At 35.2% G+C, this 16,442-nt stretch overlaps 1 protein-coding gene across 1 annotated transcript in view; it reads right to left on the bottom strand.

Annotated features, from left to right (window-relative positions):
- Positions 1–1,604: 1,604 nt before the first annotated feature.
- LOC150078553 (uncharacterized) overlaps positions 1,605–16,442 on the bottom strand; it is a 31,256-nt gene continuing 16,418 nt past the window's right edge. Inside the window, exons 2-3 of the mRNA XM_090384608.1 lie at positions 9,701–9,766; positions 1,605–2,185 (exon numbers count right to left, since the gene is read on the bottom strand). Of these exons, the coding sequence (XP_090240734.1) occupies positions 1,605–2,185; positions 9,701–9,766 (647 nt within the window). The remainder of the gene's footprint in view (positions 2,186–9,700; positions 9,767–16,442) is intronic.

Here is a 16,442-nt window from a genome sequence, read left to right as displayed (position 1 = left end):
TAATATAAATACATTTATAATAAAATATAAAAATATACGTTTATAACTTACAATAAAATATAAATACATTTATGACTTATAAATTGCTTGATTATTTTTTAATCTTATAGCTTTGAGGAAAAAAACACAAGTGTGCCACACAGAACTTACAGTAGTTGGAGTGATAACTGCGGTAATTTTCCTTGTTTTCTTTTGTCTCCTTTTAGGACTGCTGTGCCAGAAGGATCTCTGGACTCCACAGCTTGTTCTTTCTTCAAGCACATGACCGAATGTTTTTTTTTTTTGTTTTAACCTCATAAGAAGACTACACCGCGATCGTCGGCCGACACCATCAGTCATTGACTGTGACCAAATGAACTGTATCCCAACCAGTGTGTTGATAGCTCATGCACGAATTGTCTCTGTACGCAGTCTGGTTGAAGAAACCACCTAGCACTGCACCTCGGATCTGACTCCGGTCTCCTAGTCCTGCTGCTAAATGTGGACCCGATATATAGGGATAAGTGCTAAACTCCTGTAAGCATCGAGTCAGTTTTCATTTTACCTTTTTCTTCCTTTCTTTATTAATATATTTTTAATTTTCTCAGTTAAAGGATATTCCCATATTTTGATGTTAAGGTAGGTTGATGACATATTGCAACATGGGGTTTGCTACGTGTATATCATTTATCCAGCTATGTTGCAATACATGCTCTCTTTCTCTCTCTCTCTCTCTTTCTCTCAAATTCATGACTCAATCAGTCAGTTAAATTTGTTTGTAATCCAGCTGACCTTACTACTTGACTTGTTTAATTTGATATTCGGAAGTACCTAACACTTCTTGGAAGTACCTGGATATCCACCAGGGAAAAAGTCCAAGATTAAATGTTTGCTCACTGCCTGCTAATTAAAAATGAATTATTTAAGAAAAGTTCTTTGGTTCTTTCTGGTGACAAGCACTCCGAAATTTCTTAAAAATAATTTTTTAAGAATTTTTTTCAAATATATTACCAAACGTTTGAGAATTGATTGCTGTTCAAATCAGAAAGCAATTGCTTAATTATAAAATAAACTAATTATTCTAAAAACAGCCTAACGATAGCTGTTATGAAACAAATACCTTTTAATCTTATATGCAGTTTCTAATCTAAATAAAAGTAATAACAAATAACATAACTTAATAATAATATAAACTTGCATTTCTGGGAACTTAAAGAAAAGCTCTGCTTGTTTGCTTGTATATAATGGGAGGAGAGGTGACGTTGTTCGGTACGTATCTGAACTGTAATTGTCTCATTTAAAATTTAGATTAGAAACTGCATATAAGTTTAAAGTTCTTTCTCATGAAACAAACATATCGGCTATCATTCGGCTATGTTTCCTACATACAATTCAAATAAAGGTTTATAAATACTGCTGAACTTAGTATTATATCTCACAGACAATTTCGTTTTCCGTGCTTTTCATTTTATTGATTTATGAAACCACAAGTAATCCGTAAACTGTTAGACAATCGGTAGAATCGTTGAGAGAGAGAGAGAGAGAGAGAGAGAGAGAGAGAGAGAGAGAGAGAGAGAGAGAGAGAGAGAATATCTTTATTCTTCAGATACAAAAATTCTCATACATTAAAAAAAAGTAAAAGGCGTTTTCTCTATTTCTTTTCGAATGGGCTTCTTTAGAATTAATTCAATAATTTGTTTGGGGATGATCTTGAATATATTCAGAATAAATTGCGTGATTTTAGTGTACAACCACGCCTGCAGTCCGAGGCCGCTGATGGTGAGTCCCACGTTTCCGACCTTTTTCACATCAAACTTCTCAAGCTTCGCATCTCCACCCTCAGAGGGAGCGTCGACGTCTAACTGCATGAGAATATTCGACATTTTTCCTGAAATGGTGATAACTTTGCCAAGGCCCATGAACTGTACCCTCCCGCTATATGTAAAATTCAGATGGAGAAACGACAGCATGGATGATATCTTTGCCCGATCATCAGCAATATCGACAGTGGTGTCATTAATTCTTTCGAGACTAGAAAGTCCTTTGATAGCTCCATCAGTTATTCCGACAATTCCATGGAACGGTATTCCAAAAACAGTTCTGTTGAAAGTAAATTTCAATTCCGGAAGTGCTACTTCATCGGGAAACGATCTGCCGTCCTTCTTCGCATCAAATATTACTTGATCGATGTATGCATTCCCTCTTTCTGTGGGGGGGACATAAAAATGTTACTTTGGACAGATGTTATTGTACATAATGTCTAATTATTTAGCAAAACGAAACATTTTTATTATACCAAGAATAATGCAACACTAATGAATAAGCACATTTTACGCAAATGTTGTAGAGAATGGTGCACTGGTACAGAGATATAAATGAAGCTGCAAAAGATACGGGTATCATTTGCAGTCCACAAGCCTTGCGGATAGAAACTCATATGGCGACAGGAGATGACTTGTCAGAGGGCAGGATTGAAGCCTAAGGCGGGTTTCGGAACTTCTCAGCATTCAAAACCTCTGTTTGGACTATCTGAAGCAGTTGGATTGACAAAGTTGAACATTCTCCAGAGAGACCAATGTTTAAGAAAAAAAGCGCTCCAAACTTTTGATCGGGTTGTCCAAAAAAAAAAGGACGGAAAATTCTTAAAGAATCACCCAGGAGGCAGAGGAGCAGTTACCTGAACATACTGCATCATCAGGAGTTTTGAGGACAATTTTGGTCACATAAAATGTGTAACGGAAGCTGTCGCATAGGTGATACCACACTCTGAGGAACTGTCGTCTGGAGAAGGGGAACAGATTCTCTGGGGAACTGCATCTATATACTAGGGATAGCCAACGAGTCGATCGCGGCTTTAATTTCGGTCGATCACGACGAATTTTAAATATGTAGTCATCCCTCCATTTGTTGGTAATAAAATGTTGGTAATATACCAGTAGGTATATTACCAACATTTTATATTGCGCAGCGGGTTTCGCTACCTGCGCGTTATTTTTTTTAATTTTTTTTTTTTTTTTTTTTTTACGAAGAGGAATGAAGATCAGATTTTGAATGATTGAAGATTTCATTGAAGGAGAAACACATTTCACCATAATAAAGTAAAATCTCACAGAATTCCAGCTGTCGGTATTATTGCAATAAGATTGAGTTTACTACCCGTTTATAATTAGATTGCACTAACAGGAAAGCCCAAATAACACGGAAATTGTTTTTATTGTTTTATGGTCGTGACCCCCAAAAATAGTTTAGAGAAATATCACAAAGGCGTTCAAAACTGATTCTTATAAGAATATAACCAAACAGAGCAATAAACGGTAGTGTGTTTGTCCGGTTATTTTGGAAACAACTTCCTCATTCGGGAATCTTGTTCATCAATTATTATTATACGTTAGCTGTTCAGACAGAATATTTTTCCGGTTCGCGCAACTTAAAGTGTTTTAATCGGTAAACATTGCTTTCGCTGATTTAATAACCGGACAGTACTTATATGTTAATTAAATACCTTTTCATTTAAAATGAATACTATGAAAAAGAGTCAAACATATCAAGAGTGGGAACTAGAATACTTTTTTGTAATGGTGAAAGAAAAATGTTGCTGCTTGATTTGCAATGCTTCCGTGGCTATACCAAAAAAGTAAATTTAAAAAGGCACTTCAACGCACTCCATGATAAATACCAATCGGATTTTCCGCCGAATAGTGACCTCAGAAAAAATAATTTAAGACTTAAATCCAGATTATTCGCACGACAAAATTTCTTCATAACACCTAATTTACAATCTAAAGCAACAACAGTAGCATCATAAAGTGAATCATCTTGCAAAAAAATGCAAACCATTTTCTAATGATCAGTTCAACAAAGACACATTTTTAGGAATAACAGATTCTCTTTTCGAAAATGTTAAGAACAAAAAATGAAATTAAAAGTGCTCTTCAAGATCTGCAATTATCTCGAAATACTGTGATCCACGCATCGAAAAAAATGAGTAAAAATGTGAGCGAACAACTGTGTGCTGATATTGCTAATTGTGTCCTTTTCTTTACAACTGGATGAATCTACAGACGTCAGTGATACAGCTCAGTTGCTCGTTTTTATTCGTATGGTTTTCGATGATTCTGCCACTAGAGATGAACTGTTGGGTATGGTTTCGTTAAAATAAAGAACTATAGGTCTTGATATATTTAACTCATTCAAACATTGTATTGAAAATATTAAATTACCACTATTTAAGCTCATATCAGTAACAACAGATGGCGCTAAAGCAATGACTTAACGGATTCATCGCATTGTGCCAAAAGGATGATGAATTCCCAGATTTTTTGAGTTACGACTGTATCATTCACCAAAAAGTGTTAGCCAGCAAAAGATTAAATACTAAATGTGTTATGGACATCGCTTTCAAAATCGTGAATTCCATCAGAGGATAATCTCTTCAAAGAAGACTTTTCAAAATGCAACTCGATGAAAGTGATAAAAACTCGATGATATTACACACAGATGAGGTGGCTAAGTCGAAGCAAGTTTCTACAGAAATTTCGAAATTTGCTGAATGAAATAAAAAAAAAAAAAAGATCAAAGGAGAGATGATTATCAGCAGTACAAGATACGGAATGATTGTGTTCTGGCATTTTTGGTAGATTTTATCAGTAAATTAAGTGATCTGAATTTGGAATTACAAGGAAAAAATAAAAATGTGGGTGACATGATTAGTAGTATTTCTGCATATAAATATCAATTTTTGGCAATGACTAAGGATCTCAAAGAAAAAAAAATCGACCATTTTGCAAATATGCAAGGTCATTTGCAAAACTTTTCCTGTTTTTGAATTTAATAGTGCAAAATATGTTTCTGAAATTGAGAATGTTGTGGATGATTTTTAAACCGGATTCAGTAATTTTTAAAAAAATTAAAGACGTTGTTCAATATATTTCTTATCCATTTAATGTCGACTTAGATACGAAACAAATTGCAGAAAAAATCGCTGAGATTTTTCACATGGAGAAAATATTACTTGAAAATTATTACATTGCGAAACGATATCTTCCTAAAAGAAACGATATCTTCCTATCATCATCAGAAAAAGAGTTTTGGAAATATGTTTGCCGAGAAAAGTAGCCAAATGTTAAAAAATGCAGTGAACTTTTAAATTCCTGTTTTTGTTCCACATATCTATGTGAATCGGCCTTTTCGTATTGGAAACAAACAAAGATGAAGAATCGCTGTGCTCTTACGGACTTGCATACAGAAAATTCTTGACGTTTGGCCTTACACAGTATATCCCCGATTTTGAAAGCTTGGCAGATGACATGAAGACACGAACTTCACATAAATTAAAAAATTAAATACGTATGAATTTAAAATAAGAATTCTGAATTGTATTTAATTTTAAAATTTATAAACAACATTTTTCAATATGTGTTGATTAACTTTTTAATCTTGTGCAATGAAAATTTTGAGATGGTAGATCGCGGCACATTTTGAAGGAAAAAAAGTAGATCGCGTCACAAATTAAGTTGGCCACACCTGTATACAACAGACTGTTGAAATAACGGCACCCCAAATTACGGAACAGTACAGCTAACGGCACATTGGAATCGGATGTTTACATACAGCATGTCTTGCAGTGCTGAAAAAAAGAAAACGGCAAGTCACGTGTTTACTGTATTTGTTTAAGTTCGCCATTTTGAAAGTGAATTCTGTACTGATATCACGGATCATACAAAGGGTACTAGGAAAGTTTTGCAATACAGCTTTGTTTATTTAATTTTTTCAAAGTAATTTCCTCTACATTCAATGCACCTCTCCATCCTCCGAAACCAATCTTTAAACCAGTTCTGCCAAGTTTCACTAGGGAGTAAAGCACACTCGTTGTCCCAAGCCCGTAGAAGGTCCTCATCACTGGAAAACCGCCTCCCTTTTAGCTTCATTTTCACATGCGGGAACAGTGCAAAGTCGCAGGGAGCAAGGTCTGAACTGTAGGGAGGGTGCTCGAGAAGTTTCAGTCCTGTCGTGGTCAAATATTCGGTGCAGGCTTTGGCGCTGTGAGCTGCAGCATTATCGTGATGGAGGTACCAGGTGTCCATTCTTGACTTTGGCCGCAGGTTCTTCATAGATCCAATGACTTTAGGCAGGCATTGTTCAGTATACCACTTAGCTGTGACTGTCTTCTGCGTGTCCAAAACGACACGTTCCACAATTCCACTCGATTTGAAAAATACAGCTATCATTTTCTTCTTTACAGATCGGGATTTTCTGACAATTACGGGTGTGTCGTCATCATCAAAGACCCAAACTTTGTTTTGAGCCTTGGTCGGCAGATCGTAATAGTACAGCCAAGTCTCGTCACCTGTCACGATGTTGTTCACATACCGAGATTGTCCCTTATGAAACTTTTTTAACATCTCCCGGCACCAAGTCACACGTCGTGTCATCTGCTCTTCAGTCAGTTGATGCGGCACCCAGAGAGAACAAAGTTTCTTCACGTGCAAATGATCTTGCAGAATCGAACGAATTGCTGGTGCATTTAGGCCCAAAGTATCCTCTATCTGTTGGTAGGTCACTCGCCTGTTTTCGTCAAGCATTTTCCTCATAGCAGTAACGTTTTCCTCCGTAACTGACGTTCGTGGCCTTCCCGGCCTCTCAGAATCCTCCAGAGTGAAATTTCCCCTTTGGAATTCTCTATACCACCTGAATATCGTTGTACGATGTGGACAATCATCATCTAGTGCAAGAGTCATTTCTTCTAAGCACTGGTCTATGGTTAAACCACGCACGAAATTATACCGCAAACTGTCCTTATCTCATTTCGTGACTACGATGCCATCGCAAGCACTTTACATTCTCACTACTAATGAATAACTGAGCCCATCGACTTGGCGCGGCGGCTACTATGCACGTATGAACATGTCTCAATATGCAGCAACAAGCAGCTTCCTGTGATTCATTGTTGCGTCATATTGCAAAACTTTCCTAGTACCCTTTGTACCACTGTTTTACATTTATTTTACATTAAAACTCCCTCGCTATGGCTCTTAAAGTTAACAAACCTCATTCAGAGAAGAAATGAAGAACAACGTTAAAGCCTCGTGACAAACTTGATGTAATCCAAACTATTAAATCAGGGTCACCCGGAAAGTTAATTCATACACCCATGTGTATTGTGTTAAATTGCGTGTGTTCTTTGGTCGATTTGCTGTTTTGCTGGACGAAAACCCCAGTTTTTCTGGGGAAAAACACCATGCTATCTACGCCCGAGACCGGCCAACGCAGCCACGGGGTGAAAAGCGCCTATAAAAGTTCCTTGCGTCATCGACGGAATTGGAACCAGGGCCTTTTCCAGCCAATGTGAGAAGGACGGTGGCGATACTACTGTGCTACTGCGCAGACTAAACTTGATATAATAAAGAAAATAGAACGGATCATAAGCAGGGGTGTATTAATGGCAGAATATAACATTAGATCGTCAACATATTTATGTTTTTTGTGTGCAGTTAATAAAAGTGCATTCTTAATCTCTCTTTTTCTTATTTAGCCTCATTATTTCTGCATTAAATATATTTTAAATAAAACATTATAGATAACTGAAAAATCAAAATAACGGCACCTTGAATCCCTGAAGGTGCTGTTATTCTGAAGTCTACTGTACTGATTTCAGGTGGAAGAATTTGGATCTGTCGCCAACACGAAGAACATTTTGAAAGAGACAGTAAAATCGTGACGCGTGGAAAACCCGATGGTTTGGCTTGCTTTTCGTGGTGTTAGACGATGTTTTTTTTTTTCTTTTTTTCTTTTTAGTGGCGCCTTAAAAAGGAATAACATTGTGAAATTCTCACAATGCCTTTTTGTTATGTTGCCTCACAACATTTGAGTTAAAAAGGCTAACCAGCTCCCCACCCATCGGCATAAAGTTCATTGTGTCATGGCTTGATTTCAGGAGAGGAATGTGAGACCTGATGGCTGGCCGCTCAGAGTTTCTCAGAAGCACCGGAACGTTGAAGCATCGGCAGAAGATTTGAGTCCATTGCAATGAAACGAACTGGAAGTTTCTGCGGGCCAACATTACTTTTACAAAACTATTCGTCTATGAGAGCAGTCAACACTTGTCCAGTTGAAAAATTGTTCTATTGGAGAAATCGAGAGATATTTCCTACTACACATATCTATATATTGGCTGAAAGCATTCCACTACGTGCTTTATTATAGGCCAAAGGCTGTCCTACGCTGCATGAAAATTTGAGCTATGAAACTTCATAACTCAATTAATACTTACAATACAAAGCTTCATATCTTTGTATTGTAACTTCATTTATGAAGAAAGGTAATCATGACAAAGAAAAATATGTTTATTGATCTCTACCAAAAATAATTAAAAGTAATTTTAATATAATGGCTTCTCAGTTGACTATAGTGACTATTATCTGGACTATGATGTGTCTAAATCTTTACCTATTATTAAACTCTGGAACAACAGTGCGTGAAAAAATTCCTGAAAATTGTTTCTGTCTAAAGTGACTACTTTTGGTGAGTCACTTTAAAACCCGCGTCTTTCTGTAAATTTAAAGGGATTTTCGGATGATATTCTTCAGAGTGTAATTTTATGAATTGAACGGGTGGAAAGTTGAAGTCGGAAATATAGAAATGAAACAGAATAAAACAATGAATGAAGTATCTTTGAAACAGAATAAAACAATGAATGAAGTATCTCTGATTCATTTGTTTGTTTATTTTATTATTTTTTTCACTTCATTTCAGAATTACATAGTGATCGGCATTTAAGAGATTGCCATTGGATATTCGAGTAGTTGAAGATGTTTGTGAACATCAGAGTTTCACAAACTGGAAGGTGATATGTACGTGTCATCATCGGAAAAAAACTTTGGATAGGATTTGTTACAATACGAGCGGACACAGAACGCTGCACTAAAAACTTTGTGTCCGCCCGTTTTGTAACCACTAAATCCCTTTCATCTTTTACTTCTTTTACTTCAACCGCATCAAGCGTATAAGTTATTTTTTTGCGTTTGTTATTTCCCAAATGTAAGACAGACCTTACATTCTGTTACGTTAAAACAGAGGTGCCACTTCTCTGACCTTTCAGAAGTATATCTAATTGGTGTTGAAGAAGCGCTGATCATTAAATACTCTCTCAATCCTGGCATCGCGTCCTGTATCCCTTCTTTGATGCCAGCTAAGAAAATCAAAAACAACAGTGGTTCCAGTACCGATTCTTGATGACGTAAAGGACCCATCTCCTATGTCAGTCCGATCTGTGGTAACTATTAATCACAACTATCACGAATATCGAGATTGTTCGGGGAACTTAGATGCAGATTCTAGTTAGCTTGAGAGAATCATTAAGCTCGATTGTAATGTTTCTCAAATTTTGTATAAATACTGCATATCTCTGAAATGATGCCGAAATAAGGTTGTATTGTATTTATTCATATATCATTATAAATATACTTTTCTTTCTACTCTTATTGTCTCCCTCATCTCCATCCATTATGTGCTATCTATTCACTGTGCTATCGCGCAGACAAACGGTGGATAAGAGAATTTAAAACTAGACAATAAGAAGAGATATTGAATAAGTGGAAAAATCCGGAAAAAAGAACAGGCCCATTTTTATAACATTAGCATGTTACCCGGTTATTACAAAAGCGATGCCAAACTTTATAAATCTTGATTATGCATAACTGAGCATAACTGAGCAATTTCTTACCATTGGACACTACCAGTGCAGGAAGAAACACTGCAAGAATTATCAATGGGGACATCTTCGCAGAATCTAGAAAAAAAAAAAAGTATTTTTATTAATATGGATTTGTTTGTAGGAAAGCTGTAGATGTTTTTGTTCTGTAAAAGGATTATCTCAGTTTAAAGTAAAAAAAAAAAAAAATTAGAAATCGTCAGTTTTACGTTTCAGAACAATATTCTTGCGTTTTGTTTCGACGAACAATTATTACCGTTACAAACATTTCTCTTATTTTATTTACTTTTATTTCTATTTTAATTAAATTTTTTATGTTATTTATTTTATTATTTTTGAGCATTTCAAGTTAAAATGTCGCATGAATTTGCGACATGATTGATGTCGCAAATTGATGTTTGAATTACCAAAGTACTTCCTTCTCTTGAGAGAGCTTGTAATTTTGCCACTACGGTTATTATATTTCTGTGGTCTAATAAATTAATTATGTATAAAAAAAAAAAAAAAAACAACGATATTCTGAAATTTTTGTACTGAGCACTGAGCTTTGTTGGCTCCCAAATTATTTTCAATCGCTTCAGTGAACTTTCATCACAAACAAATTTTTACAAAAATTATTTCCTATCTAATGCAATTCTGTTCATTAACCTGGTCTCATAGCTAATGGAAAGCTGTCAGAGCGGGATTTATACAGGAAATTCTCATATAAGTGTTATTTATAGTGAGAACAGGAGATTAACATTTTTCCCCCCCAATGTGACCTGCATTTTATTGTCTTCCGTCTTATGCAATCTTTATTGCATTTTGTATTTATTAAAAAAAGAATGTAACAAATAAAGCCATTATGCACAATTTAATATTTTTAAATATCTGGATTACATAAAAAAGGATAAAAATATATAATAATAAAAAATATAAATTTTAAAATTATTTATAAATTTCATAAAATAATACCATATGATTAGAACTAAAAATGAAATCAGAAAAGAGAAAATATTTCTGAGGAATATATACTCATCTGAAGAGACTACGGAGGGATTCAACCAAGGCAAACAGTGCTGCGTAAAGTCGTCGTTTGTCAGGGAAGATGTTATAATTTTGGGTACTGGCGACTGAGGATAGCCTGTTTACTGGATTCCATTGGCCAATGTCACTATTACAACGCTTGAAGCGAAAAACTGTACTCCTGGTTGCTCTGGAAGGAACGTGGACGTTAAAGAATTGAATTAAATCAGGAACATCACAATACCTGACAATATCTTGGGAGTGTTGCAGCTTAAGAGGTTTTGTACGGCAGAATCCAGTTTGATATCATGACGCATGGCAATTTAACAGGCTGTCCACTGGTTATAAGAGGCAGACCATTTGTGAATATAGTGAAGAGAAGAGGTCCAAGAGAGGAGCCAAGATGACAACGCTGCTGGGAGAATATGCATTTGAAAATGCATTGTCATAAATTCCAATGAATCTGAGAAAGACAGACGTAAATCCCCTTAGGTAGTGTGTCACTGAAGCCATAGCTTAGAAATTTGGCTAGCAGGACTGCACTTTATTAAATGCAAGGGTAATGTCAGCATTTTTTCCTTAGTCACTTATTTTGTTTAGTCACATTGACAAAGGCTACTAAGTGGCTTTTGTTAATGTGGCCAACTACAAGAACTTGGAAAAGCTTGGTTACTATTGATTTGTTTTTTAGAAGGCCGAGCTGTTCTTTAGAATGGGCTTCTGAAAAGCAAAAATTAGACTATTTGAGGTTTAATGCACGTAACAAGTCTGCCATGTACGACCATGTCAAAGTACAGCATTATCTTGGCGATACAAATGCTTGATCTATAATTAATAATTGCTTATGTTATATTTTTGTCCTTTTTGAAGATGGACCGGAGGAACAAAAGTGGTTTAGTTCCACTATATAATTAACGATTGAATATAATTAGGAGGGCAGACTAATCAGAGCCAAAGCTAAATAAATTTGTGAGATAATATTATCTGAGCCAACGATGTAATCGTTGTTAAGTTCACTGAAAATTTATTTATTAATATTATTTTTATTATCTTTCCCATTTCACAAGTAGGAAAGTTTTCAACTAAACATTTTTAACAAGAATAATAAATACATTACTGTATTTATGAGTCAAGAGGGTTAGATGTAGCACCGCACTTGACTTTTCGACTACGTCTTAGCACAGTGATCCTGTTCCACGAAATTAAAAAATGCTAATTATATTTTGGTATTTTCAAAATCATTAAAAGTAGGAGGTCTTCTTCATTCACTCTTATGATTTGTAAAAAGCAAGATTTGAACTAAAATGGCTAGTTAATGCAATAGTTTTAATGCCAGCACCAAAACAAACTTTACTTTTAGAATGAGTTTAGAATAAGAATAAGAGCATACGGATGCTATCTAAGGGAGAATGTAACTTTCTCCTTACATCAATAAATAATAATAATATTTCGTAGTATTCGAGTTCTGATATACACGTTTTATTATTGTAGATTACACATTGGGATCTGAATTATTAAATGAGTCTTGGACTGATCGATCTGCTCCATATCGTCCAATTTGTTTTCAACAAAGCAACTCTTTTTTAATTTGTCACCACGATACAAAAAATTGGTGATGAAAAATGAAATACATTTAAAATTTTCATTCTCCTCCCCGATAAAATTAGGAGTGCTGTATATTTTTATATTTGTGAATTTTCAATTGAAACTAAGGCGTCGCATTTTTCTAATCCTCACCCACACCTTTTTAGCCAAAAACCACAAAATCTCTGATTCATTCTCCTTCCAATAAACGTTATGCAGTATGAATTTTCCTAAAGTAAAATTATATAAAAGTAATGCACATTACATTACGGTGAATTTGCACAAATTAAGAAGCATTTTCATTTCATAAAAATGCCTGTTGAAAAGCACGAGTTAACGTGTAGTAAAATCAACGGATTTTTAGGTCTTCTTTAAAACATTAAAACTTATAATCTCCCCACTCGATTTTAATTTTCCCCTTTAACTACTTTAGTGATAAAAGTACAAGCTGAATTTGTAAAGATTGTTCGTAGAAATAATGGCAGAGTACTCCCTACCAAAAATAAATAATTTCATTTCTTTCGTTATTTTATGATAAATAATTTCCCAAAAAATGCTTACTGAAAATATCGTGCACTTCGACTGATTTAAAATAGAATTCTTTCTTAAAACTTTGAGATCATGGAAATAAAAACCACCGAACTTAACCGAGCGCTTAGCACAATAATATAATATTGGTTTACAACTACTCTCGAGATATGAAGAGAAAATTAATTTTAGTTGGTTTAAATTATTTTTTATTATTTTTAAAATTAAATGATTCAGTGAATTAACGTGAAATATGAATAACACTAATTGAGCCACTTGAACTGTTATCAAATTAATTTTATTGTGCATATGTATTATTAGAATAATTATAAATGTGCGCAATACATTATTAGAACAAGTGAGTTAAAATCCTACCCAATTCTAAATAATTCGCGACGTTTCCGAATTCCTTTTTGAATTCCATCATCGTCCCTAATCGGGAAAGATCGAAATCTGGGACTAACTGTACATAAAACAGTCTTCTGGTACAAACTGCACTTAGTCCTAGGTTTGAGTTATTCAAGATTAGGTCTGATGACAGGATTCAACACGGAATTCATAAATGTCGCCAATTATTAAGCAGTTGTATGATGTTGGAGTTTAAGTTACTTATTGTAATACTTTATACAAAATAAAATTAGTACTATTAATAATTCAGATTAATTTATGAACAACAGCGTAATCTCTCATCGCATTAAATGATTTTATCTTAAAAGAAGCACCTTACCTGTATCAAAAGTACGAAGAGAGAACTTCGTGGCTTTTTTCTTCTTATATTTATATCCACCACCATCTTGTATACCAGAAGCAGTTGATAAAAAAGAATATGATAACACTTGGGAAAAAAGATGTTCGTTTCCCACCGTTCCTTTATGCCTATGTAAACGAGGTAAAGTTCATATTATCCGGAAAACAGCATATTTTTGTTTATTTGCTGTTCATAAAACACAGTTCGTTTTGATGGGACTGTGCATTTTCCAAAAGCTAGTTTTAAATTTTCGGTAACATTTTTTGAAAAAGAAAAAAATAATTAAAAATGTCCTGTTCTCTAACACAACGACATATTCCACAGGAATTTGCAAATACAGTAGTTATTTCTGAAGAATATTATCCTTAACCGTATTTAGCGGTCACTTAGTCGTGCTGTTTTCCTGTGTGTCACAGTGGTGTTTTCTGTGTTTTCTGAAGAAATATCATCGAATGGAAGCTTATGCTGACTTTTATTCCATCTTTCCGTCTCAGCTTTCTCAATTATTCTTGAATAAATATGAGGGGTGAATTCGATATCAACACTTGATTAACCCCAATCTCAGAATTCGATGGAATGCCTATGCCGAACAAGTGAACAATTTGCCTTTAGTCCAAGGTGAAGAGACAAGCGGACATGTGGACATGTGTATAGGTAAAGGGTGGCTCCTAGAGAGTCAGTTCAACTCCGCCTCGTATCTCTGTGAAGAATAGTAGCACTATAAAAGGGACAGAAAAGTGATTTGTGTGTATTGTATTGTATTGTATTATGCATGTGTTCCGTTGTTCTGTTCTGGCCGCTTGGCTACCCAGAAGCATCAATCCCCTGGAGAGATGATTCTGGGAAGTTGGGCCAGTCCATGTAAAGCACGTACGGTCTCAAAAGAGACTGTGACCACCTGGTGTTGCCAGAAGGTAAGCCAGGATCCTCTGCGGGCCCATTCCAGAGGGGGGAAAAACCTACCCTAAAACCTACCCTAAATTGTATTGTATTATGCATGTGTTCCGTTGTTCTGTTCTGGCCGCTTGGCTACCCAGAAGCATCAATCCCCTGGAGAGATGATTCTGGGAAGGTGGGCCAGTCCATGTAAAGCACGTACGGTCTCAAAAGAGACTGTGACCCACCTGGTGTTGCCAGAAGGTAAGCCAGGATCCTCTGCGGGCCCATTCCAGAGGGAGGAAAAACCTACCCATGGTGCAAAAGAAATGAATAAAAATGAAATAATAAACGAAGTAGAAGAAAATAAAATATGTATAATAAAAATAAGATGAAAAGAATAAATAAATAAAAGAAAAATAAATAAATAAAAATAATGTAGTGGTGCTGCTAAAATAAAAATTAAAAATTAAAGAGACACGCGGAGTATGAAAGAAAAACTTCCATTTATCCACACGACAACCGTTATGCGTGCAAATAACCGATATATGTTCTCTAATAGAGGGTAGCTGCCGGCTGATGAGAAAACAGTAAGCTTCAAAAGAGCTTTTCTGGCGGTGAATCAGTTTTTTAAATGCATAGTTGGGTGATTCTAAGCGATAAAGATACTGTATTAGCAAAAGGGGCTGATACATATCATCGTAGCTGACGGCATTTATCTCTAAGTTGTCATACAACTAAACTTAATCAATCTTTGGAGGTAAGAGAACATTTCCAGTGATTTATCTAACACAGTTATTCGCTTTAAATCTGTCTGTTTCTGCGTCGTTAATATCTCCCGCAATCCTGTATTTGTTTAAGTTTTGTCATCAAAAAGGCGCATATCTACAATACGATTTGCAGTTTGTTGGAGGTGTTACAGTGATTTTTGTTCATTCCGCATTTATTTCTGTCCACAATAAAACCCCATTGTAAGCACTGGTGTCTAATATATTACAAAATTATTTGTTGTTATAACAGGGAGCGGCAGTTTATTTTATTTTTCTAACTTTTTCTAGAACAGTAAGATTTCTTTTGGGGAGCATCTAACGTACTTCAGAACAAACAATGAAGTTTACGGTTCCTTTTTATTTAGAGATTACCGACATTGCTCGTTCCTAAAATATATATGTATATGTATAATAATGTAATAATAAAGCGGTTAGCAACAAAGGCAACAAACCTTTTTAAAGGTTTTTTTTTTTTTTTTTTCATTTTGATGTGTAATTTTTTTAGGAACGTGCAGTATACAGCAAGCAATGTCGGTACCCTCTGACTAAAAACGGGAACTTCATTGTTTGTTTTTATCACAGGGGTTGCTAGTTTATTTTTCCCACTTTTTCTAGCATAGAAAGATTTCTCTTGAGGAGCTTCACTTCAAACAAAGTAAGTAAAATGACATACTTAGTTTGAAGTAAAAGCCCATCAACATTCTGTACCTCTATTCCGCATGCGAGTATCTAAAACTCGTATTCATTGGGTTTTTGTACCTTAGCCTCGCGCCCTTCTCTTATACGCTTTACTTTTCAGAATTTTAAAATTTACTTTTTTACTTTTCAAAATTTGCATTCCTTGTGACAGTGTAAAATAAAATTTATGCTCATTTTTCCTAACTCTTATAAGCACTAATTTGTCATTTTCTCTCCTCTTTTGGTCGATCAGTTTAGTGATGAGCTGCTAATTTGTGATTATTGGGTTAGCTGATTTTGCAGGAACACACACACACACACACACACACACACACACACACACACACACACACACACACAAGCACGCACGAATATTTTAAATGATTAATACCAAATTAATTAGAAACCAATTCTATCGCTAATTGAATCTAGCAGTAACAGCTGAAGGCGAAGGTTCAAACAGTGCCATATAATAATTTTGGGAAAAAGGAACGCCTTTAATTAACCAGATAGCAATTCCTGATCTCTAGACAAGCATTACACTTGCCCCGTCAGAAGAAAATCT

Source organism: Mastigoproctus giganteus, chromosome 11 (assembly GCF_048544385.1).
Source record: "Mastigoproctus giganteus isolate SK-2022 chromosome 11, ASM4854438v1, whole genome shotgun sequence".
In the NCBI taxonomy this organism is placed as follows: domain Eukaryota; kingdom Metazoa; phylum Arthropoda; class Arachnida; order Uropygi; family Thelyphonidae; genus Mastigoproctus; species Mastigoproctus giganteus.
Note: the sequence above shows the minus strand (reverse complement) of the source record. Positions and strands in the feature narration are given on the sequence as shown.